Raw genomic sequence first — 25126 nt, forward strand, 5'->3', positions numbered from 1 at the left:
GAGAGACCATCATGTCGCTTCTCCCGTGCCGCTTGTTGTGTTTGCTGGTCTTCTTCCATGCAGGTAGATACACTTTACCTTTACGCCATCTGACATTGGACACCGCTAGCGTTGGGGTTGGGGTTGCCAGTGTTGGGGTTGGGGTTTAACTGCCAAGCCAGTGTTGGGGTCTGAGTTAGGGTTCATGCTGTGTTGAAAATGTGACTGTTGAGCTATGTGGGAGTGTGACGATGGGATCGTCATGCCGGCGATGTGCTGGGGTTGTGATGGACAGGAGACCGGTGTTGAGCAGGGGGGCTCTGATGTTGTTTTGGACGTGTGTTGGAGATGTGAGATGTGGCCCGTGGCTGGTGGGCAGGGGGGTGTTGACGGGATGGGATGTGATGGTCGGGGATCTCTGGGGCTGTCGCTGTCCTTTCAGGTGGCTTCCCTTCCCTCTCCTTTTCCTCTGCCCTCTTCGGCCTCTGCTAGACTCCTCCCCCTCTTCTCCTCTACCCTACCACCCGCTCTTTCCCCCTTTGCTACTCCCCCTCCTCCCCTCTTCTCCTCCCACCCTTCACCCATTCCCCCAACATCTCCTACCCCCTCCTCCCCTCTTCTCCTCCCACCCTTCACCCATTCCCCCAACATCTCCTACCCCCTCCTCCCATCTTCCTCTCTGTCTTTCCTCCCCCTTCCCTCCCAAGCCCTTGCCCCCTCTTGGCCCCGCCCCCATCCCCGCCCCGACTCTCACCACCTCCCCCTCCTCCCCTATTTCTCCCTTCCCTCTCCTGTCAGCCCAGCTGGGACCTGTCAAACGGATAGTAGATCTGTCTAAACCTGCCCTCCGGTATGCTTGGACCACCACATGGACATATCCTATGAACACGGTCGACAAAGCCACTTCAGGATCTCTCCAATCACACAACGAGATTGCAAACGACATCGGTGTCGGCTGAGGCAGAGATTGCTCATGTGCGTTTGGGGAAGGGGGCGTTTCTGCGTCTGTGATGCGGTGTTCCGTTTGACTATTTGCGATTACCCAGAGGAAGTGAAACCAGCAATGTTATCTATAAACAGCAGCGGTGACCTCCACGGGATAAGCCTAGTCAAGTTATCGTGTGTGGTAGTCTTGTCCTCAGGCGACCCTTGCAGCCATCTTGCTGGTTCATCACACACGGTGAACACACATGGCAAATTGCAGTCATCTGTTATCCATTCAAGTGATATGAAGGCCAGCCAAGCATTTCACAAGTACTCATTAGAGCCCTGGATGGTGCTGAACTCGATTAATACTAAGCAAACAAGAGTCTGGACCCGTAGGTTGGGAGGATACCATCCCAATCTTGTTTACACTCTTTTCCCAAATGTTTGTACATAAAAAGAGATGATAGTATGTATTACAATAAACCAAGAACTCTCACTTCTGATTACGATTTGGAGTTATGACTGTTCCCTGAGGATTCCCTTGGTCCACCACTAGGGGCAGTGTCAGGCCTCAGCCCGTTTCTCAGGCGTTACGAGGGCCTGTCCTACGACAGAGAGGAGGTCCACCGGAAACACCAGCGAGTCAGGCGGGAGACACGGCACCAGACCCTGCAGCTCGACTTCCCAGCCTTCAACAGGTGTGTGTGTGTGTCCTTGCGTGAGTCTTTAAACACTTGCTGAGAGATTGCCTGTCATTTTAAGCCGGCACGCTTACACACCGATGACGCCCCGAAGCACAGCTAGTCAGTCGAATGAAGCGCACCCGGTGTGTGACGTCGCCTCTCCTCAGGGTGTTCCGTCTGCGTCTGAGGAGGGACACCGGGGCGTTCTCGGAGGGCTTCGCCGTGGAGTCGGAGAGCGGGCCGACCTCGGCTGACCTGTCTCACGTCTACTCAGGACATCTGGAAGGTGTGCATGGTCGCGAGATGACCTTCTCCCTGTTTGTCTGTCGGTTTGTCTGTTTGTCCACCATTCATCCACCCACCCACCCCGCTGTCCAGTGATCCGTCAAGTCTTTCATCCATCCAGCCGTCCATGCATCTATCTAGCCATCCTTCTAGAGCATGCAGCCATCCATGAATCCTTCCGTCCTTCCCCCATGATGCCCCCTCTGTGTTTCCAGATGAGAGGGGCTCCTCGTGCAGAGGCTCCGTGCTGCAGGGCCAGTTTGAAGGCTTCATCCACACGGCTGGAGGGACCTACCACGTGGAGCCTGCTGAGAGATACACCGGCCAGCCCCCCCTGGACCAGCCCCACACCAACCAACCCCACTTAGACCAGCCCCTCGCCAACCAACCCCGACTGAACCATTCTATCATCTACCACATCGATGATCTGGGTGAGAGACACACTTCCTAAAAATAAATAGAACAGAGGAAAGACTTGTATTTTCTGTCAAACTGGATGCTGGGATGGGCATTTGTTCAATTTGTTCTCAAGGATGGGCATTTGTTCATTTAGAATTCATTCATTAATCTTGAACGCGGCGTGGGGTATTGAGGGTGTGGCAGTCTCCGAGGCAACAGTGTGAGTGGCTCTGGGTCGACCACCCGGTCTCAACCTCAGCTCAACAGAGCTGAAGGGGTTAAAGCCTCACAGCCGGGTCTGGTTACAGATCTGTGTGTGTGTGTGTGCGCGCGCGGGGGGTACGAGGACTGGGGCTTTGAGCTCCAGCCAAAGAAAAGACAAACCTGAGATGTTGTGCTCGACCGGGAGAAGAGGAGGAGGGGAGGGGGGGGAGGAGGAGAGGAGGGGGGAGGAGGACGGGAAAGGGAGGAGTAGGAGGTGGAGGAGTATGATAGAGATCGAGAGGAGTAAGGGGGTCTAGAAGAGGGGAGCGTAGCAGCAAGAGGAGGAAAGGAGGCAGAGAGGCGGGAGAACAGGAGAGGAGAGCGGCAGGAAGGAAGGGAGGAGGGGAGAGGGGGTGCAGGTACAGGAGAAGGAGAAGGGAGGAAGACCAGTGTCACGGGATCAGGTTCGGAGCACATTTTAGTTGGTTCCCACAGCAACTCCTTAGGACCCGATGCAGGAGGCCTGCAAGATCGCCTGTCAGGCCGGCTCCGGAGACCTGACCAGGTGGCATTCATTGGAGCCGTCATCCTGTTTGAAATTGGTCTGTGCGTGAGTGTGTGTGTTTGTGTGTCCGCCTGTGTGTGTTTCGGCTTTAAAAGAAGTTCCCGGAAAGCAGTTTGCTGGAAGAATAATGTGCAAGGCGAGCCAAGACACACCCCCTCCCTTCCTAAGCAACTTTCTCCCTCTCTCTCTCTCTTTCTCTCTCTCTCTTACTCTTTCTCGCTCTATCATTCTCCCTTAAAACAACCTTTCCACAACTGTACTTTATGAGGTTCGTTCACGCTTTTCAGATGTGTGCCGTGCGATTTCTCCCTCTGAAAACGTTTGGTGTCTTATGTCTTGATAAAGCCATGAACAATCAGTGAAATCTATCCACCAGAACCTGAGTTAATGGGTCCATTTATAGATGTACTGCCCGTTGTTCTGGTCTATTTATTTCCACTTCCTGTGGTTGTAGTCTGAGGTCCTGAGGTTGTGTAATTATTCAGAGACAGACTGTCCTATCATAACGGTCACGTGTGCTTTTACGACTTTTGAATCCGGGATGATCATTGGAATTCCCTTTCTGGCTTTTGTTTTTTTTGGCTTGTTTTTGTTTTCACTGGAAGGTCATGTGAAACAAACAGTAGGAGGAGGGTTGTGTTACCGTGCATGAGGTCAGAACCAGTGCAGGCCCATCATCTCTTCACAACGCTTCCCAGATCTAAGAGTTTCCCTGCAACTCACAACTACAACTTCCGCTGTCGTGTAAGACAGCTCACCAGTACTGGTGTGATCTGTGGGTATCCCTCTCTTTTGTTCAACTCATCTTCTCTCTCTCTCTCTCTCTCTCTCTCTCTCTTTCTCTCTTTGCACCTGGAGGTCCAACCCTCCATAGTGTATACACACCGTCTCAGATTCAAGAGTTTGGCAGATGTCCTTATCCAGAGATAATAACATCAAGCTTCTTCAAGTCAAATAGATGAAGATGACACTGTAACGTTGGGCAATTTAATTTGGATGGGCATAAGGATTAAGGAAATAATAAAGTAGGGGTGAGAGTCTGATGAACTAGTGGTTAGGAATGAATAAACATGTCCTTCTTTGGTTTAACGTTTTTCCCGCACACATTCTGCCAAACCAACCCAAGCGACAGCTTTGGCTTGGAACACAGGTATCAATCTGCAGTTGAACTAATCCACAGTTTCATAGTGAAACCTCGTTCGGTTTAGCAATGCATCCCACAAGCAAAGGTTCATCCTCATGTGCACAACATCTCCACCTGATAGTCTTCTTCTACAGTTCTCCGGTCAGATGACCCACTGCTGTGTTTGTGTCTGTCCCGGGTTGAGGAGCAGAACATTTTGGCTTCACTGAAAGGTGACCATGCTGTGCTACGCTGAAAGAAGAAAAACAGACGCTCCGGTTTCACAATACCAGAGTGAGCATAGTCTGTCTGTGTGTGTCTGTGTGTGTGTGTCAGTGTCCCTGTAGTTACCCATGGTCACATGACCTCTCTTTTGAAGTAACACCATATAGCCCATGTGAGATAAAGGTAACTATAGGGCAGTTCACATGCTTCCCTGCCGCAGACACACACACACTCTCTCACGCACACACACGCACGCATGCTGTTTCTGCTTCCTGCCCAGTGTGCCACCACAGAGATTTCACCCTTAGAAATACACACGCACCGCCTCATGTCCTAAACCTCCATGTTATCATAACATGTAGGACATTAGTATGGGTGAAAAGTCAGCCCGCATTGTCACAGCTCTCTAAATATTCAACCCATGTGGTTTGAGTTACACAATACCTTTTTTATTGGTGACCAATAAACCATGTATGTGGCGCTTGACAGTCTTGTAAGTAGGCCTGTTAAGAATGGCTGCCATTTTTTCTGATTGCCTGTAAATGAGTGGAAACACCTGCAAAAAACCTACACTTTCCAGATGTGAGGCATCAGCTCTTTACTAATTAATTCTTTAGTTTGATGTGCTCACATTGTTGTCGATCCTTGCCAGCCTTTCTCCACACATTGCCCTGTATCACCGTGAAAGCCAGGATTAGGGCGGAATAGGTTTCAACCCTAAAACAACTCAAAGAATCACATATTGAGGTAAGGCCAAATATTATAACTGTCTAGCAGCTCTTGAAGGGCATCACGGTCTGGTGGGAATGTATTGTGTTGTGGGGGTGAGGGTGGTTTAGAGGAAAGTGGTTTTAAATCTTCTTCCAGTAAGGGAAGCTAAATCCATACAGTTTACTGGTCTGGTGGGGACCAAGGTGGTCTGTGAGAGGGTAGTCTCAGCCAGATCATTGTAACTCCAGGAAACCCTCCAATGAGACTCAGTTAAAGTGTTTCTATTGAAAAACATGACAGCTGTGGGTTGGCCTGGGCATGACTACAGCAAGCCAGGCCCAGTTCGGTGATACAGTTTGGCAGGGAAGGCTTGTAGACACAACTCTGGCTGAGCGACCCGCAAACCTCTCCAGCATGTGCTCACCTCTGTCATGTAGACCCGGTTCAAGGCAGAGCTCTGAAACACACGGAGGGAGAGCAGGGAGTATAGGGGAAAGGAGGGAAGTAGAGAGGGAGGGAAGGAGGGAGAGGTCTGGAAATAATTCCGTCAATGGGTCAACGCCCGGTGGTTACATCCCTAACCCTCTGGCCACACCCCGTCCATCTATAGGAGCGAGCCCCTGCCTCTCATTGGCTCTCTGCTTCCCCGGCGTATGGTGTGACCGTGTCGTGCGTTTGTCAGAAATGGAGTGAGCTCATCCAGATGGGCCAGAATGGCCAACATCCAGTCCCTCCTCCCCCCTCCCACCCCCCTCCCCACCCCCATTACGTTCTCTTTACATTCTCGCTATATCTCTCTCGCCCTCCCTTTCTCTTTTTCTCTCTCACTCTCTCACTTTCTCTGTAGCACTCTGCACTCTGTCAACTGGCAACTCTTTCTTGTACTGTGTATTTGGGTCAGAAAGACGCCCTGGTTTTGCTGTGCTCTGATTAATGTCGGGCAATTACATGGAATCAGATTATGTCACAAGATGCCTTTGTGGGTTTTAGAAAAACATTTTATGGACTGGACATTAATTAAGGCCTTTCTGCAAAGTTTTGCTTAACACTTTTAGGCTAAGCCAGATCTTGTATTGTGTGCAGCATAGGGGGATTTTATAGTGAATAATCCCACAGAAAATCTTTGATTCTGGTTTGAGGATTTACCTGGTTATTTGAGGGGCGTGTGTGTGTGTGGGGGGGGGGGGGGGGATTGGGGGGGGTTGGGGTGATGGGGTGATGGGGTTGGGGGAGGGTGTGCATGCTCAGTGCACTTGAGGACACAAATAGACGAGTTCAGAGCCACAAGCAGGGAGGTTTCTTGGTGTGTAAATATTGTTCATCCACATTATTTCCGAGAACAAGCCTAATGTGCGTCTATTGAATTTTGGTTAGACCATTAACACACGATGGGGGAGGCAATCCATATCAGTTTTGATATCTGTTTCTTTCTTTTTGGAGATCTGATGTTTTTTCAATCAAAATACATCCAATGTTGGTTGGTTTTGTCTAGAATAAATTCCTTTTGTCGCAGTCTGTGAAATGTTGGTTCTGCTGGCAGTAATGGCCATTTCAGAAGCGAGTCTCACCGGCCAGTGGCCACACTGCGCGCATTCTTTATAGACAGTACAAAGTTCAAGCCATGAACTCCATGGTCTCTACGGAAGCTGTTGCAGAACAGGGAGCTGCATAGTCCTCTTAGCTGCCTCAAGAAGCACTGACTGCACAGACCCAAATAGCACACCACAGTCCACAAGCCGATCCGTGCGACAGAATGTCTCCTCTGACACTTGTTACTCCATCGTTTCAACATCACGAACGTGTCTGTGTGTGAGTGTCTGTGTGTATAAGTGTGTGTGTGTGTGTATGTAAATGTGTGTGTGTCTAATGACCTTGGTCTTTTACTGCGACTGCGAAGAAGGGAACCTGGTCTTGAGCCTTTTGAACTAATGGCAGCAATAAGGAACTGAAACACAGCTTGCTGTGACATGGGACAGAGATATGAAGTATTCTACAGGTTAGGGTTAGCTATTTCATCTTAATCTGGGCCCCCAGAAGTTAACCTTTAAGTGATTTCCTGATGAGATCTTTGGAGACAATGGAACAACTCCAAACCTAGGGATTTTCCACATCTTGAACCCAGAATTGGAAACCTTTGTCATGATCTCTGCCCCTCAGTTGGACTAACCAACATCAACTTTGCAAATACTCTAATGTGGGCCTACACACTGTTACAACACCACAAACAAACACAAACAGGATGTAGTCCCTACCTTCCGCCAAAGATGGCACGCCGTCAATAGTGTGTGAGGTAAACAGACCTACTCATCCAGCACAAACACGCCAACAAGAACACAAACACATAACACGCAAACATCACCCCTGTCCCCCATCCGGCCAAACAGATACAAATGCACACACTCTTCCTTTCCTCCACAAACAACAAGGGACTAATGGTCCACCATTGTTTACCTGTCCAGTGGGTACAGACACACACACACACACACACATGGTGTATTATACAACCAATGAGACTTCCACATCCTTCTAGGTCACAGTGCGCTGAGCGCAGGAAAGGCCACTGGCACACACAAAAGAGCTGATTTCAAAATGAATGTGGAGTACTAAATGTTTCTTTTAAACCAGTGTTGTTTCCATATTAGAAATTGGTGGTTTGTATAGACTTAGACTGTGTGTGTGTGTAATCTCCAGATGTGTCAGCTGTAAGAAGCAGCCATGATGGATTCTGTGGTTCGGATCTTGTCCATTACTTTTCTCAGAACCTACAACCAGACCAGGTAGGACAGGCCAGACACCCCCTCATGTGCTACACACATGCGCGCACGTGCGCACACTCACACACACACACACACACACATTCTCACACTCACATACATGCGCACACACCTGTTCTCACACAATCGCACACACATTCCCTCCCACTGACACACGTGCACACACACACATACCGTAAAGAAGTGAAGCAAATACTCCAGACTAAACAAAACACATGATTCTGGTTTGTCAAAAGGACACACAGCATCCACGGACCCTTGTTACTCAAAACATTTCTCGTGGGCACAAAAACCCTAATCTTAAAAAAAGCTTTTGACGCATTCATGGGGCAAACATGGTCTGGCATGGTCTTGTTTCAGCTGGTTTGTATAGTAACTTTATTTAATTAGGAAAACAGCAGGTCTAGTTTACGTGCCAGAACAACATACAATATGTTCCCCTTTGCTATGAATACCCAACCCATTGTCTCACAAGCATGTTTAATCTGGGACCACTATAGAAAGGTGTTTCTCTGTCAAAGGCTGCATTCCCGCTGCTCACACCTCACTTCGGGGGTTTCTAATGTGTGTGCTTCCATAATGATGGTCGAAACAGATGTATGAAGACATATCCATCCCATACCCCGTCTCTCTAGGGACCATCCCCAAGGGCACCTCTCTTAGTGGGTGTGTTCGTGTGTGTGGGTGTGTCAGAGTGACACACAATGATTAGGTCTGTAAAGAATGGTGGTTTTTCAATTTTTGGTTCTCCCCACATTTTTGCAGCTATTAGCATATCTTATAAATATCAAACACAGCTTGATAATCGACCTGTGGATGACTTAATTCAATTATTTATGTTATTTCTTAGAATGAGTTCTTAGATGAGTCCTGGTCGTCTAGTAACTGTTGCAAGTGTTGTTTCTGTGACCTTCACAGGGGGCGCCATCGTCCAGGTCCCGGAGAGAGGTGGACCAATCCAAAACCAGCTGTCTTCTTCATTTCCATGCCGACCACTTGTACTACAAGAAGTTTCGCAGCGTTGATGCCGTAGTGGCTCAGGTGACTGATTGGTCGACAAAGAGGGGAACGTGCTAGGGTTCATTTCGATAGGCCAAGAGGCAACATAGCTTGCATCACTTGTCTTAAAGTAACACTGGGAGGATCGAAAATATTTTCCTTGTTCATAGAATGTATCGACTCAGGTAGATCTCAACACGCTACTGTTTCAACAGGCGGTTTCCTTGAAAACCTGGTATATTGTACGACACCGTCACGTCTGTTACGTAACTTCGGTGTGTCAGAGATAAGACCTCAGGACTTGCCTACGGCCATAGTACCCTCCTCTGTTTACCGATGCTGATCTAGGATAAGGTGTTCTGATCCGGAGATGTCCGGGGGTGACATCTGGACAACAGTTCACCAACCCTGTGTTTGGGGACACTCTTTCCCACCAGGTGGTCCGTTGTCCAAGTCAAATTCTTTCATCGGTCGTTTGCATAGATCACACAAGGTAACACTGGGCATATTGAGTGCTGAGTGTTAAAACAGCTTGCCACTGTGAACCTTTATGGACTCGCATATACCCAATGTTTCTCTCCTCCATCTTAACTGTTCCGTTTCTTCGCAAATTTGTGGCAAAGTTGTGTGAAAAATACATTGGGTTTCTGACGCTGTTGCTGTTTGTTGGGGAGACACCCCCAAGTCAAAGATTTTTGAACCTCGGTCGACACTGAGTGGTTTAGTGAGTGCACTGCTAAAGCGTTGTAAATGTGAGTGATTCAGCGATTTTGATAGTTAGAAGTCATGTAATGGACAGGCAACATTCCCACATGCTGATAGGCAATCTTGATTTTTTTTGTTGTGCGGCAATATCTGGGCTAGGAAAGCTAGCCAACAACAGAAGATGAAAAGTTTAGCTTTCCTTCCAAAATGTACCAGAAAATCCCATTTACAGAGGTCACTGAACCGCAAACGAAAAACATCACCATGGAATGTTCCATGCATGACATAACTCAGGGGCAGTGAAACCATGTTACTAGAAATGCAGAGGAATTGCAACTAGTTAGATAAGTCACATGATGGAGAATGCTTCAATGAAATAAATACATTTTATTGAAATCCATCTTTTTAACTTGGGCTAAAAATGTGCATTGTTTGCATTGAGGTTTGCATTGTGGTTAGACACGTTCAGTCAAAAACACCAAAGTCCTTGCAAAATGTCATGAATTGCAGAACTCCATCCCAAACCACCCTGTCCCATCCATCCTACCTCAAAGGAAAACCCCCTCAGAACCACACAGCTGTCATGGCATGGATTAGGGTAAGATTAAGAAAAGCACGGTACCACTTGCAGGGCATACAGTTACATTATGGGGGACAGCCAAAGCTGTTTGCCAAGAGTGCCAGTCATCAGAGCTACTTCACTTCCACACATGTCCATGGGTATATCCTTGTTGAGCTGTGAGGGACAGTAGGCCCCCAGAGAACCCAAACGTCTTGAGGTCCTGGAGCCTGGGGTCTTGGGCCTGGAGCCTGGGGCCTGGGGCCTGGGGCCTGGGGCCTGGGGCCTGGGGCCTGGGGCCTGGGGCCTGCGGCCTGGGGCCTGGGGCCTGCGGCCTGGGGCCTGGGGCCTGGAGCCTGGGGCCTGCGGCCTGGGGCCTGCGGCCTGGGGCCTGGGGCCTGGGGCCTGGAGCCTGGGGCCTGGAGCCTGGGGTCTTGGGCCTGGAGCCTGGGGCCTGGAGCCTGGGGCCTGGAGCCTGCGGCCTGGGGCCTGGGGCCTGCGGCCTGGGGCCTGGGGCCTGCGGCCTGGGGCCTGGGGCCTGGGGCCTGGAGCCTGGAGCCTGAAAAGGCTCAGGCAGCATGGTTACCATCTCCTTCCTCCTCTCCAACAGGCTTCTGCTTTGTACTAACTGGAGCGCTGCCCCAACCCTGACACTGTCACAACCAGGCCATGTCCAAAGTGATTATAGCATCAACAAAGGCTGCCAAGATTGCCACTGCCGAGGTGGCTGATGTGAACATTGTGTAGCAGTGTCCTTGCCTCTGCTCCAATTCACTCCACAAAGTTGTTCCCTTTTTCAGGACATTCTGAAATAAGACAAAGCATTAGGACTTCCTACGCTGGGCCAAAGGGTGTTGGCTATGTGCTCTCAGAGTAAAGGACATTGGAGGGAACAACGTTTTAGAACAAGATACAGGCCAAGGCATGTCTTCTCGAGGACAGAGGTCTCAGAGGTTTCTACTCCTTCCTTCCTTCCTGTCTGTCTGTCTGTCTGTCTGTCTGTCTGTCTGTCTGTCTGTCTGTCTGTCTGTCTGTCTGCCTGCCTGCCTGCTTGATAAGGATTTAAGTGTCTGATTATGTGGAAACAGACCAGGATTGAACAATGACACATTTGGTGAGGGTTCAGATCAGATGTGGTAGTGGGACAAAGGTATCTCACATCCCCATGAGGAAAGTGACGATGTTGTGACACTCTACAGAGGGATTGTTTGATTGTGACCATAGGAAATGTCCAGCCCTTGTTGTGTCCGATCCTCATCTTTATTTTTAAATGTAACATTGCTTAATAGTACAATGATGTCTGAGGGTAGGTGCTGTTGTGGCAGGTGTGGCTGTCTTCCAGACGGACACTGTTTCCCCACTCCATGAACGTCACTTTTATTGACATCTGTATCCTCTTTAAGTCTTTATCTACTATTCAAAGAGCTTTTTGTTCAACCAGGTCCTTTTCTGTCCAGTCCTGTTCCTACTTCACCCCATCAGACCACCCCCCCACCTGACCCAACCTGTCTGACCTGGTGCAGCAGAACATGTTCCTCCACTTCCACATCCTCAGAATGATTTCCATTCTGCGTAGATGTTCTAAGTACATACTCTGGTGTCCGGCCAGATCCTTTATTTTTAAATAAACACTGATGATGCAGGTGTGGCATGTGCTGTTGTCGGCCTACGATGACCTCTCCCCTCCTGCTGGGCAGTCACCCATGTCAGACGTATATCTACTGTCCTTGAGGGGGGGGGGGGGGCACTGACATATAAAATAAAATTTTATTTGTTCTGAGCATGTGACTGGTATGCACGTGCCCAAGGCACTGAGTCCCCACCCCGCCACACAAACTTTAAGTATGCCTGGATGAAACAACCTTGTTGGAGATTACACTGATGCCACAATAACAACATTGGGGATGTGAAAAAAATAAAAATACACTTTCTACCGATGAATGATCTCGTTTTAGTGTGATGATATATTTTTATTTCATTAATATTACATTTAATAGTCAAACTGATCTGTGTGTGTCCTTGTACAGATTGCCACCTACATCCAAGCGGTGAACGACATCTACGACAAGGTGGAGTTTGACAAGATCGAGCTGATCAACTTCAAAGTGAAATCCCTCAGAGTAAGAACTCCTGGAACAGCCCCTCAGTATCAAATTCATTTCTGATTTCTGATAATACCACCTTTATCCTTGCAGACGCACCCGTTTCAATGAGCCGTCATCTCAATATGTCTCCCTGAGAAGGAGGGGGGGGCGTTAGTGCCTTGGATACATATAGAAAAATGTAACAGCTGATGTCAGCAGAGGCTGGATGTGTCTGGAAGGGTCACGTCTGGGACGGGGGCTGCCGTGTGGTGACGTGGTGGTCTCTGTGTGTGTTCCCTCAGGTGGACAAGGAGGAAGATGACACCAACCCCCTGCACAAGCTCTTCCTGGGCCCGGAGAAACTTCTGAGTCTGTACTCGGATCGGAACTGGGGGAACTACTGCCTGTCCTACCTGCTCACCAACAGGGACTACAGTGGGGTTCTGGGACTGGCCTGGGAGGGCAAGGCAGGTGAGACACCAGGGCTGGGGAGAGAGGCGTGGGACACACACACATCCTGGATCTGTCATTAACATTGCTGAGGCCCTGTGTGTCTGGATGTTCATCCACCAGGCGTCCTCAGTGCTGCTCTGCATGTAGAGCTTCTGAAACCAACCTGGCAACACACATTATCTAGGATCATTGTCCGGATCTAGACTTGTTTGTTCTATTCTGGGACAAAAGTTCAAACATACCTTCAGCAACAAAACAAACACCCATAATACGATGATATTTATTTTGGCAGTTTGATTTTCCAAGAAGACAGAGTGCCAAATTGTTTTTTTTGACCTAGTTGTGGAAGCGACCTCTCTCTGTTGTTGAGACGATCCTGGCTGGAACGCCGCAGAAGAGCTACAGTGTCTCGGTTAAACCCGAGGAACATTTACTTTGTCCCCAGACGAGCAGCCAGAGGGACATTTCAGTATGTCACCGTGCTTCTCAGTGCTCTTGGTGACAAAGGGTTCTCTGTGGTGATTCGGTTGTTGTGGAGTTTGGGGGAGGGGTGATGGGGGAGGCAGGTGGTGGGAAGCGGGATGGGGGTGGGGTGAGGGGGGGGGGGGGGTTCCCGCAGTGGGCGTTGTTTCCTGGGCGTTTCCATCCCTGTCAGCTGAGGGGCCTGCGATTGGCTGTTCAGGGGGGCGTGGGAGAGGACTGTGATGGTGACATGTGACCACAAAGCGTTGAACCATGGACCCCCCCCCCCCCCAGACGTCTTCAGAAACCTATAGAGGCGGACCGCATTCCTAAGCGTGTTAACTATGGTGAGGACACAGGAGCGCAGACACACACAGTGTTACACACACACACACACACTCATACACATGCACACGGACAAACAGAGAAGACATTGGCACAAAGCGGACCCTTAACATCCGTAACATTGCTGTGACTTTGAACAACTCAAAGACCATGTGACATGGCTTACAATATGAAAAGACCTAAACGTTAGCTCTCAATTGGGGTTCGACCTCACCGAGACAGACAGAAAGTCATAGGGACACAGGCTATATGATAACATGGTTTAAACCATAGCACGCACACCCCCATAATCCGGACTGTGGCCAGGATAGTGAGAGGAGGTAGCCTGAACCCAGTGACATGGTGAGTTTAGCATGGTGCTAAACTCAAAGACCCGGGTGGTGGACCCAGTCAACCTTGATGGTGGACCCATCGCTCACTCCACCTCCTTTCTCATCCTTTCCTCTCCTGTGATCTCGTGTCTCTCTCTCTCTATCTCTCTCGTTCTCTCTGTCTTTCTCTCTCTCTTTCTTTGTCTCCCTCTCTCTGTGTCTGTCTGTTCTCTCTCTCTTTCTTTGTCTCCCTCTCTCTGTGTCTGTCTGTTCTCTCTCGTTCTCTTTCATTCTCTGTTCTCTCAGTTTCTCTGTATTTTTTCTTTCTGGCCATCTTTTTCCCCTACCTGTATCTGTATTTCTCTCCCCCCCCCCCCCTCTCTCTCTCTCTCTCTCTCTCTCTCTCTCTCTCTCTCTGCTGCTGTATTCCTCTTTCTTTTTCTATATTTCTCTCTGTCAGTGGAGTGGGGGAGGGGTACAGGCCTTCCACCCTGCCTTTCACCACATTCCTAAACGGGAGTGCAGAGGAAGCAATCAGATTGATGAAGCCACAGCAGAGTGCTCTCGGAGTAGAAGTGCGCAGCACTTTAAACAGAAGTCTCAGAATTAGATTACACTGGCACAGTGTTTTTGGTATATGTTTCCGACTGTAACTGGTCAACCTCTTGGGTGGGGCTTCTTTATATGACAGGAAAGCTATCAATTGACCCTTCGCCCATGGCGACGTGAGAAAAGAAAGGAGTTCCAGTTTGTTTCTTGTGAAGTCTGTTCTGTCTGCTGTAGCTAGCTTCTGAGTCTTGTTGCTGTGTTGTTGCAGTGCCGGGCAGAGAGCCAGGCGGCAAACCTGTCTACATATGACATTTTATTTGTTGCTTTTATAAATGTCAATTGATTTGTTACACACAGTCAACACTGCATGTCCTTTGGGCGTGAGCCACACACCTGCCACATTTCAACTTCATACAATGCCTGGTTCTTGAAATAGCCAAGCCACAGACACACCTACACACATATTCCTGGAATTATTGCTACATATTACATGCTGTACCTCCACAAGGATATATTGAAACAAATTCAAACAGATTCACAAACCGACACACTTTTGCACATTCACCATTGTTACACCCATCCACCCCCCCCCCCCCCACACACACACACACACACACACTGTCCCTCTGCTGACAATGAACCCACTGGATTGGTATTCTTGGAGATAAAGCTAGCAGGTTGCTGTCTGGAACTGTACCAATCATCTCTGGCTCCGCAGCCAGTCACCAGGACCAAAACAACTCTGAGCTCAACAGAAAAACAGCTAATATGGACCCTAGCCCTGGCCCAAGCCAAAACATCCAAGAGAGAATTGCCCCATGTAGCCTACTCTTGTTGGCAACGGTCAGCCTCTCTGACGTCCACACCTCGGAAAACACAGTTGTTGTTGTTGTTGTTGTTGTTGTTGTGTTGTTGTTGTTGTTCGATAGGCAGTGCGGCTTTGAGTAAATAAATGGCTGACCACAAAGCTCCTCCTCCCCCTATCTGTTGCCTGGACAACCTCTATGAAGAGAGCACCAATCAGAACCCAATATCCACTCTTGTTTGTTACGGTGAGAGCATGGGAAGGTTTGTTTGTTTGTTGTTACGGTGTTTGTTGGCTGGTATGGTGTCTGTTGGCTGCTATGGTGTTAGCATTACTTTAGGGAGTTTTTCTGGTAGTGTGTGTTTGACGTGCATGTAGGGATGTGTGCATGGGTGTGCACATGTCTGTCTGTTTGTGTGTGGACATTATTGCGTGCGCATACACATGTTTGTGTCTGTGTCCAAGTTGGTGCACGTGTGTGTTTGAGGAGGCCAATAAAACCAACCATTCATTGGTTCTCTTTGTTTGGTGTGGCCTGTTTAGGCAGAGCCCCCAGTTTGGACTGGATCCACACAACTGGCCCCAGAGCCAGGATCTTTCTAGGAACCCCAGCTCCCCTAACAGGCCTTCTGGGCGGGCCCTTCGAGGTCATCTGGAAGAACTAGTTTATTTATTTTTTCTTTGTTTACCTTGAACACATCTCCTGGTGTTGATTGGCTGGCTGGCTGGGTTGTAGTCCCACCCCCTGATTTTTGGATTGTTTAATTTCCTTTCCGCGAGTCGGACTCTTGGAAAATCTCAAAGAGCCGGGATTCTGAGAAACTCTATCATGTGGTAGGGAAATACCGGGAGAGGGTCGCACTTTGTGAACACACAGTAACTGACCGTCAGCCTGGCAAGAGACTGGATGGAACTGAACAGAACTGCAATGCAGGAATTAGACATGTTTTGGCTCCAAACCTCTATCTTGTTAAGGTTGACAGTTGGCAGGACGTCAATCCCTCCCCTGGCTTGCCTCCTCCCACAGCCTGCAAGGAAAACAACCAATAGGTTGAACCAATAGAACAGTAGGGGGTGTGTGTGGTGTGTCACTCAATACCCCCTTACTCCCCCACAACAAACACTTGTTTTCCCTAAAACCTTGTACAGGGTAATGCCGCTAAGGTATTGTGCAAGCATCTGTTACATGATCACGATGATGGTGGTGGTGATCATGATGGTAGTGTTGATACCAGTGCCGAGGATTCTGGGAAGGATAATGACGGCCGTGGAGGTTGTCAACATTTGTGAACGAAGCAGAACAAACAAGCTAACTGAGCCCCCTGACTTCTGAACATTCTTTCCTTCCGATAAACATGATCTCCACTGTCAGTCTCCATCCCTTAATTACCGCTACTGCCCTGGGAATCTACTACCAGTCTTCTAAACAGATTCTACCAAGACTGTGTGGGTAAGCCAGACTCACCACTGACTCACAGATCCACTGATAGGCCCCTATCATACATCACCCCTGACTCAACGTCAGCACCGCCAATCCAGTCGTCTGGTAATCCACCATTCATCTTCACAGTCTGACCAATGGGATGGCCCCCTTCTGGTTCCAGCCTCTCCCAGCAAACAGGTCCACTGTGGGGGCGTGGAGGGGGGGGGGGGGGGGGCTTACGTAACCCAGCACGCTGCAGGAGGCCAGCTGAAGGTGTACTAGGCAGTCCTGTGGTGACCTGTCAGTCTGCCTGTCTGTCTGGCCTATGCTTGTCTGTCTGTGTTCATGTCTGTCCTGCTGCATGTCATACCTGCATGCTTGCCAGTGTGTACACCTATTCTGTATGGGCCCAAGGGTGTCAACACAGACCCTTGAAAACAGTATGTGGCCTAAATGCGGGCAGGCGGGCAAAATTTGTTATGTAACCCAGAGTAAAAAGAGGTTAGACATTACATTTAGCAGACGCTCTTATGCAGAGCGACTTACAGTAAGTACAGGGACATTCCCCTGAGGCAAGTAGGGTGAAGCGCCTTGCCCAAGGACACAACTTCATTTTGTACTGCCAGAATCGAACCGGCAACCTTCTGATTACTAGCCCGATTCCCTAACCGCTCAGCCATCAGACCTAGACAAATATTTACAAGGTGCTGTTGGTCATTAGGTCAGATCTCTCTGTTCTGTAGAGGCCTGTATTTAACGTCCGGGGTCCAGTGATGTGCACATGACAGTGATTAACCATGAAGAGTCTTACCTCCATCTGCTCCCCCTCCCTCAGGGAACTGGGGCGGGATTTGTTCCCAACACACCACCATGCGAAACGGACTGAACAGCAGCCTGAACACGGGACTGATCACGTTGCAGAACTACGGCTACCACCTGCCCGCCGGACACGTCCAGCTCACCTTGGCTCACGAGCTGGGTCACAGTTTGGGAGCTCCGGTTAGTACAGTACCACCTCTCTACCCACTAACCCTACCCACTACCCTCCTACCCACTAACCCTACCCACTACCCTCCTACCCACTAACCCTACCCACTACCCTCCTACCCACTAACCCTACCCACTACCCTCCTACCCACTAGCCTCCTACCCACTAACCCTACCCTTCTGTCCACTACCTTCCTACCTACTAAACCTACCTTTCTACCCAGTACCTTCCTTCCCACTCCTTGCCTCCTACCCACTAACCCTAACCTCTTATCCATCCCTACCCCTTCATACTTCTAACTTTGATTGTTCAAATGTATTGTTAAAATACCGAATTGTTCACTCGAACAAATTTCAACTGTTTTCATGGCAGAACTGTAAATCATGACTGATCTGAATACCTAGTCTACTGACAATGACTGAGCACCCTGACAGATCTGGTTTAGTTTACATTCCTGGTTGCAGAACACACAAATGCACACATATGTTGCATTTATCCAGAACAAATTGTGAACGATTTCCTGCGTGTGCCTCCCACAGACATGGTTCATATTGAGCATGTACTACAGACAGCATTTAGTTCCATTCTCACAGATTATTTTGATGAGCTGCCATAAAAGGAGACTTAAGTCTCCACACTACAGATGTTGTCTGTCCATCTTCAATCGGTTTATGCAACCAGCTTCCATCACGCACATACTACACACACACACACACAGTCACACACACGCATACGCACATGCATACACTTTCCCCTACAGAACCACCACCAGGACCACCTGTGACCTTTCTCCCACTGACTTAAATGCCAACAACCCCCCCCCACCCACCCCCACATCCTCCCCCCCCGCCCGCCCATGCCTCACCCCTACCCCAAAGAGGCCTCACCAGCATGGGTATTAACACCTCCATGGGTTGAGAGGCGCGGGGAGGGGGGGGCTCCCTAGGCGACATTAGTTCTGCTGATGTATGTCAGCCTGCGGCCCTCCACCGTAAACAAAATGGCACATTGGCATGGCCTGCGGAGGACAGGCTCGGCCCCCTCTGACCGGGCCGAGGAGGGGCGGGGCGTGATGGGGTGAGGGGAGGAGAGGGAACGGGGCCATCCCAGCAGCCGACGGCTCCACCTGTGATTTAGGAGTTTGGGGTGGGGGTGGGGGTGGTGATGGGGGCGGGGGTGTGGGGGCTGTGGGATAGAGTTGCTCTGCACCTTTAGCCTACTTCTCATTGGACGCCACGGACAGACTGAAGCCATGCCACGCTCAGTGACTCTCCGGTTCTCACAGGGTGTGCTGAGGCCGAAAGAGAGAGGGAAGAGAAGGATACAAGGGAGAGGGAGGAAGTCAGGAGAGAGGGAGAGAGGGAGAGAGGGAGGAAGTCAGGAGAGAGGGGGAGAGGGAGAGAGGGAGAGAGGGAGAGAGGGAGGAAGTCAGGAGAGAGGGAGAGAGGGAGAGAGGGAGAGAGGGAGAGAGGGGGAGAGGGAGAGAGAGAGAGAGAGAGGGAGAGAGGGGGAGAGGGGGAGAGGGAGAGAGGGGGAGAGGGAGAGAGGGAGAGAGGGCTTATCATCCCCCTCCCCACCTCCCCGTACTCGCTTCAAAGTGGTTCACCTCACTCCCTCGGACCTTGCTCCTTTCATTTGATTCGACGGAATCCAAACAAACTCCCCAGTGTCTCTCTCCTGACGATTAGTACAATCGTCTTGTTTTGTTTGTGGTGAGCAGAGACGTAGTTCAGTGTAGGCCAGGAGATGGCTTTAGGTTGGGCCTGCTATCTGCTCCATGTCCTTGCTGCCAGTTCCGTGTTGTGAGAACATGGTGGCTCTCCTTTCAGATCCTCTGGTATAGGCGACTCAGTATTTACCCTTGGCCTGTCATGACCCTGATAAAGTTAACCAAACTCTATCTGAATCCAACAGTAAAAGTAAATGCACTTGTGGTTAAGAGGGGAAATAAACTCTTTGATTCAGCAGAACTTACTACAAGTGGATGACATATGAACTCAAATCCAGTGAATGCCAGTTCTTTGTATAAAGTGCATCAATTTTAATCCGGTTATAGATCGTTTCGTGGGCAATATTGATGTTGGCCACATCATTGGGCTAGTTGGCCAAATATGATTTCTTACTGTGTCAGCAATACACTAAGAGGAGTCCCTTGCTGCCCCAAAAGCTGCAAAGCATCATGGTAGCTGAACATTTGTCGACTTTTGCCAACAACCTTGCGAAATAAGATGTCCTCTTTCGACACATTTCTTTTTTTAACAAGAAACAAAGAAACAAAGTTGGTTTTCGCGTCATTTTATCACATATTCTGCGTGTCAGAGTGTTCTTCTGTGATGTGATGTTGTGTTGCGTATTCAGATGTTCTGTATCCGTGTCTGTTCCCCAGCATGACGAGGGTTCTAACTGCGGGAACCTGGGTTCAACAGGAGGGAAAGGCCGGTTCCTCATGTTCCCTCAAGCCACCAACGAGGTGTTGGAGAACAATATCAGGTTATCTCCCTGCAGCATCAAACACATCAGCAAGATTCTTCAACTCAAGAAGGACAATTGCTTTGTGGGTGAGTCTGTCTGTCTGTCTGTCCATTAGATCTGTCGGTCGGTCTGTCTGTCTGTGTCTATACGAACCGTCCGTATCTCAAAAAGCAACCTAGAGGTTAAACCTGTGTGTGTGTGTGTGTGTGTTCCTTCGACAGTCAGTGACAATCCCATCTGTGGGAACCATCTAGTGCAGGAGGGGGAGGAGTGCGATGTGGGGCACAATGACACAGACCCCTGCTGCTACAGCAACCTGGAGGCGGCCGGGGTGCAGTGTCGTCTCAAACCAAACAAAGTGTGCAGGTAACTTAACTGTTACATGCAGAGAACACATAATGAGTCCTGGGCCTCAAAGTGCTCCTCATCATGCCTAGGAGAGTGTCTGATAGTAGGTAGAACCATGGAGGTGATGGTTGGAGGACCATGGAGGGCATGTAGGGGAAGACCATTGAAGTGGTGTTAGCAAGATCACATTTCCACATCGGATTCTGAGCATTTCTGTGGTTGACGTTGAGGAGCCAGTTACCCCCTGTATTGGTATTCAATTCAAAACAACATTCCAGAGGCACATTCTAGAATTGTTATTTAAGTGTGTGTGTGTGTGTGTGTGTCAGTCCCAGCCAGGGCCCGTGCTGTGCTCCAGAGTGTGTGTTCAGGCCCCCTGGGCAGGGCTGTGAGGAGGAATCAGACTGCAAGGAGAAGAGCGTGTGTTCCGGTGTCTCTGCCATGTGCCCCAAGCCCAAGGCCAGGCCCGACTTGGCCCTCTGTAGCCTGGGCACACGAGTCTGCGTGAACGGGGTGAGTGCTAAGGGTGGAGGTGACGTAGGGGCATGGAGGTTGCCATGGGGGCTAGGGCTTTGGGGCTGGGGTTGAGGTCTGAGGCTTGGGAAGATGCTGGGGGTGAGGGTCAGACCTTCACTTTCCTAAACCCCTGCTCTTTGAGCTCCTGTCAGAAGGAGCCATATCTTCTTTCAACTTGCACCCATATTCTCCGAGACCATGACTGAATTTCTCCAGTTGTGTTTATGATGATGAATGACTCTCCGATAGGGAATTTAGTCCTACAAAAACAACTGGAAAACATTTTCACTGTAAAGCCTGAATCTATGTCTCTCCTGGGGGCATGCTAGGGGTCCTAGGGTTTTCCTGAAATGCAAGAACTGAGCCAAAAATCTGTTCTCCCACCACACCCCCACAGATCATATGAATAAACACAAAACAGTGTTTTCTAAGAACGAGTTAGGATCTGGAAGAAGTTAGCTGGATGTCTCAGTCCTGCTGTTTGACTTCATTTCACTTCACACCATGAATAACAGTGTTGCTACATCCCAGCCTAATCTCTCTCTCCTCTTCTCTTCGCCCCTCTCTCATCCATCCCTCACACACGCTCTCCCTCTCTCACTCCATCTCTGTGTGTCTCTTCTTCTCCAACTCTCCCAATGTTTCGACGCTCCCTTCTTCTTCTCCTCCCCAGACGTGTGCGGCGTCTCTGTGTCTGAAACACGGCCTGGAGCAGTGCGACTGTCCGGGAGTCTCCATGAAAGAGAAATGCTACATGTGTTGCCAGCAACCCGGTAACGCCCCCCCCCCACACACACACACACACACACACATCCCCACCCCCGCCATCCATTCCTCAATCCTTCCATCCCTTCCTCCATCCCTCTGTCCCACTGTGGAATGTGTTTATGATAGACGACAAACAGACTGTGTCAATTTGCGTTCAGATTCACCTCATGCTCTAAGTAGTCTGTGCAAAAAAAAACGAGGCCGTTTCCCCAGTGACAAAGATCTGACCTGTAGTGTTCTCTCTAAACTTCAGCATCCCCCACACTCACAAATCCAGGAGCCATTGTTGGATGCACCACGTTTTAAACATGAAAACATTGTCGTTCTTCAACTCTGAAGGAGGATTTACAAAATGTACACCTTTGTCAGATACAGATACAGAGATGGAAAAGTCAGAATACACAAAGATATTCTTTTCCTTCCTCAGAAAAGCCAAAGACCTGTGCCAGCACCATCTCCTCGGTCCTGTCTCGTCAGTTCCAGGGCAAGAGGGTGGCTCTGGTTCCCGGGGCGCCGTGCTCGTCCAATCAGGGCTTCTGTGACATGTTCCAGCTGTGTCGCCTGCTGGATGCCGATGGTCCTATCGCCCGTCTGAAGAACTCCTTCCTCCACCTGAACGACTACGAGGACTTGGCGGACTGGATGAAGGTCTGTTTGGGGGGGCCACATGATCAAAAAACGATTTATCGATCAAGAGATCAAAACAAATATACGGTCGAAGGGGTCTAAAGGTCTGGAGGTCTAGAGATCAATGGTCTGACGATTTAAATTCCCATGACTCCGAAGGTTTGAGAGTGTAGTGTCTAGGGCTGATATAAGTGCCTAGGGATCTTTGGTCTCGGGCATGAGTCAAGGTTTTAGAGTTAGCATTCTAGATGTTGCCATGGAATAAGGCCTGAGTGCCTCACTCCATAAGGGTGTTGACTGCTTTCCCGCCACACATTAGCATAGCAACACGTGTCTCAGGACTGCATTCACAGCTTCCTGCATGAGGGGTTTATTCCTCAGGTGCCCCCGGCTCACTTTGCTTTGAGGTACGGTTAAGCAGGAGAGCATGGAGAATCGGGAATGCCCACTGGGGTAAGGAGGTGCCCCATGGGTCATGCTCCAGCCAGAGTTATGTAGACCTCCACCCCGATCAGATGTCTGTTTGTCCCTCGGACATGACCTGACCTACACAGCTCAGTCAATCTTTCTATTTATGATTTATTGATGTACCTTTGCTGCAAAGGGGATACTCTCACCAAGATGGAAATGTGTTCAAATGGGGGGGATGACGTCAACAGGCTCTGATATGTCAACAATGGTCAGCGTAAGCCCTATCAGTGTTAAGGACTACTGTAACACACTACTGAGTTTCTGCCCTATTGAGGTGTTTGATTGAACTTCTTTTGGGAAAGTTCCGTTGGTTTCGTGTTTAAATATATGAATCAGGAGCACCATAAGTCTGTGTTGTGTGTGGGGTAATTGTGCTTGACCCAAGGCTGGTTGTGTTGCAGGCATACTGGTGGGCAATCCTCTTGGTCATCCTGGTGGTGTCAGGGGTGATGGGCATCATCATCTGTGTGTTTGGACGTGCTCTGGACATGGGTGACCCCTGACCCCTCACCCCTCACCCGTGACCTGACCTCCCTATTTGATGAGGTCATGAGAGCACTTGCACATTGGAGGACAAGACTGATGGCTTCACAGCAGCACCGATGGTCGGGATTCAACCAAAGAAAATTGCACAAGATGCCATCAGTTAGTGTGCTGTCACACTTCATATCTGGTCAACGTTGGTGTCCTGATAGACTCCTTCCTTTCTCAACAATAGGATTCATTGTGCAGGAGAAGTTGGAAATGTGAACATCCCCAGAATGTGAATATTGGCTGGATTGATTTTAAGACTGTGCTGATCTGCGGTAGGTTCCGAAGTTCCTGGGACATTCTCCTGACACCTGTCCGAAGACTGACACACCCAGGTGCTTCTGACAGGCTAAATGCATTTACGATAACACAACCCTCTTACAGTGTCAATTGTCGGTCCATACATCAACACTCAGGAACCCTTTAAGCCCTACTCCCCTTTCCCCTGAACCACACACGTACACACATATATATATACATAGACACACACAGACACACACACAGAAACCCCATGCACGTGTTTTGAAAAATGCGCTGGGGTTGCCACGTGTGTTTCTTTGACCCTCCTGTGGGTGGAGGGTGTCCTCATTTAGAGGCAGCTGTCCACCGAAAGCTTGTTGGGTTAGGGTTAGGGTTCCCCTCCATCTCCCCTGCATCCAGCCCAAGGATATCCGCTAAAGTGTCGTAGGTATGTCATAGGTATTTGAACTTGAGGGCTAATTTCAGTTTTGACTATGGTCCAGGTTACCACTTCAGAGAGAAGGGGTTGTCTGAAGACCCTGGAGGAGAAGCGTCCAGTCCAGGCTCAGGCTCATGTTGGTTTCATGATTCTACATTGTTTGGTGCACCTTAAGAACCGTCTGAATGTAGGTTTTGGTGTAGCCCGATTAGTGTAGCGACGTGTAGACTGTGGATAGGAAGTAGAGGCTATGAGATGTGGGTATTCTCAGCCAGGCTGTTCATGTTACCGTTTTTTTCCGATTGCTTAGACACAACATTTACAAATAACACGCAGTTAAACCTGACCCTCAAGGAGCAAAACAGCAGCCCAGATCTGGACAACTATAAGCACATTCTCAGCCTCACAATATTAGCTAAATACTACACACAGTGTTTAGCTAATCACGAAACACACTTTTCTACAAAGAAATATAAGATGATGTCACTTACAGTAAGCAATCAGAAAAGAATTATGATTTGATGCAGATATGACTGTGAGAACACCCAGTTCCTGTCACATGACAAAGAGACCAGTCTAGGTTTGTTTGGATGTGCGGCACACTGAAGCCCTTTTTTATAAACCTTGCAAGAGTTCTTCTTACTATTTTCTTGGTTAGGAAACATGACATGGTAGCCTTTTTACTGTGAATAAATATTCAAATATTCAAATATATTAAAATAGTCTCATCGTTTTGGACAGAACCCCTCATAAAAGTAAAAAAATGTATACAACGATCTTCAGTAAGTGGTTGAATCTATGTGAGTGGCCTGACTGAACTAGCTTTCTGCAACACAAACAATAGACATGCCCACATGTAGCACTCATCAAAACACAGTCATTCAACCTAGAAATATTGCTCATTTTTATTTTGGTATACTGAAATATATTTACATTTAAGTGTATATACAGAAATATGTACTTTTCATCATAAGGTAAAAACATATTTTTCTGTTCTACCAATTAATGAATAGCTGGAGTGATATGTACACAATATGGACCTCCAGGTAAGCAACTGGTTAAGTAACCCTTTCCTCTGTTTTCAGTGCAAAAATATTACATTTCCACTTCATTAAAAGTCTGAATAAAATTCATACAAATGAATGAGTCACAATGA

At 48.9% G+C, this 25126-nt stretch overlaps 1 protein-coding gene across 2 annotated transcripts; it reads left to right on the forward strand.

Annotated features, from left to right (window-relative positions):
- Positions 1-25115, forward strand: si:ch1073-396h14.1 (disintegrin and metalloproteinase domain-containing protein 10). Of its 2 annotated transcripts, none has more exons than XM_067229485.1 (15): positions 1-63; positions 1463-1604; positions 1757-1875; positions 2090-2305; positions 7793-7878; positions 8794-8916; positions 12166-12258; positions 12525-12693; positions 17406-17569; positions 19945-20116; positions 20252-20396; positions 20708-20891; positions 21568-21667; positions 22090-22310; positions 23479-25115. In XM_067229485.1, the coding sequence occupies exons 1-15, from the start codon at positions 12-14 to the stop codon at positions 23716-23718; spliced, it is 2226 nt and encodes a 741-aa protein (XP_067085586.1). In that variant the 5' UTR covers positions 1-11; the 3' UTR covers positions 23719-25115. The 2 variants fall into 2 exon arrangements, with proteins under 2 accessions (XP_067085586.1, XP_067085587.1); XM_067229486.1 differs by having other exon boundaries at positions 23162-23621.
- The last annotated feature ends 11 nt before the right edge of the window (positions 25116-25126 follow it).

Source organism: Osmerus mordax, chromosome 26 (assembly GCF_038355195.1).
Source record: "Osmerus mordax isolate fOsmMor3 chromosome 26, fOsmMor3.pri, whole genome shotgun sequence".
In the NCBI taxonomy this organism is placed as follows: Eukaryota; Metazoa; Chordata; class Actinopteri; order Osmeriformes; family Osmeridae; genus Osmerus; species Osmerus mordax.

Bases quoted from the DNA above. Each gene is read 5' to 3' on its own strand.
- si:ch1073-396h14.1 (XM_067229485.1), top strand. From the start codon at position 12: ATGTCGCTTCTCCCGTGCCGCTTGTTGTGTTTGCTGGTCTTCTTCCAT. The intron at 1,876-2,089 runs GTGTGCATGGTC...CTGTGTTTCCAG, and splicing joins CTACTCAGGACATCTGGAAG to ATGAGAGGGGCTCCTCGTGC. The intron at 2,306-7,792 runs GTGAGAGACACA...TGTAATCTCCAG, and splicing joins CTACCACATCGATGATCTGG to ATGTGTCAGCTGTAAGAAGC.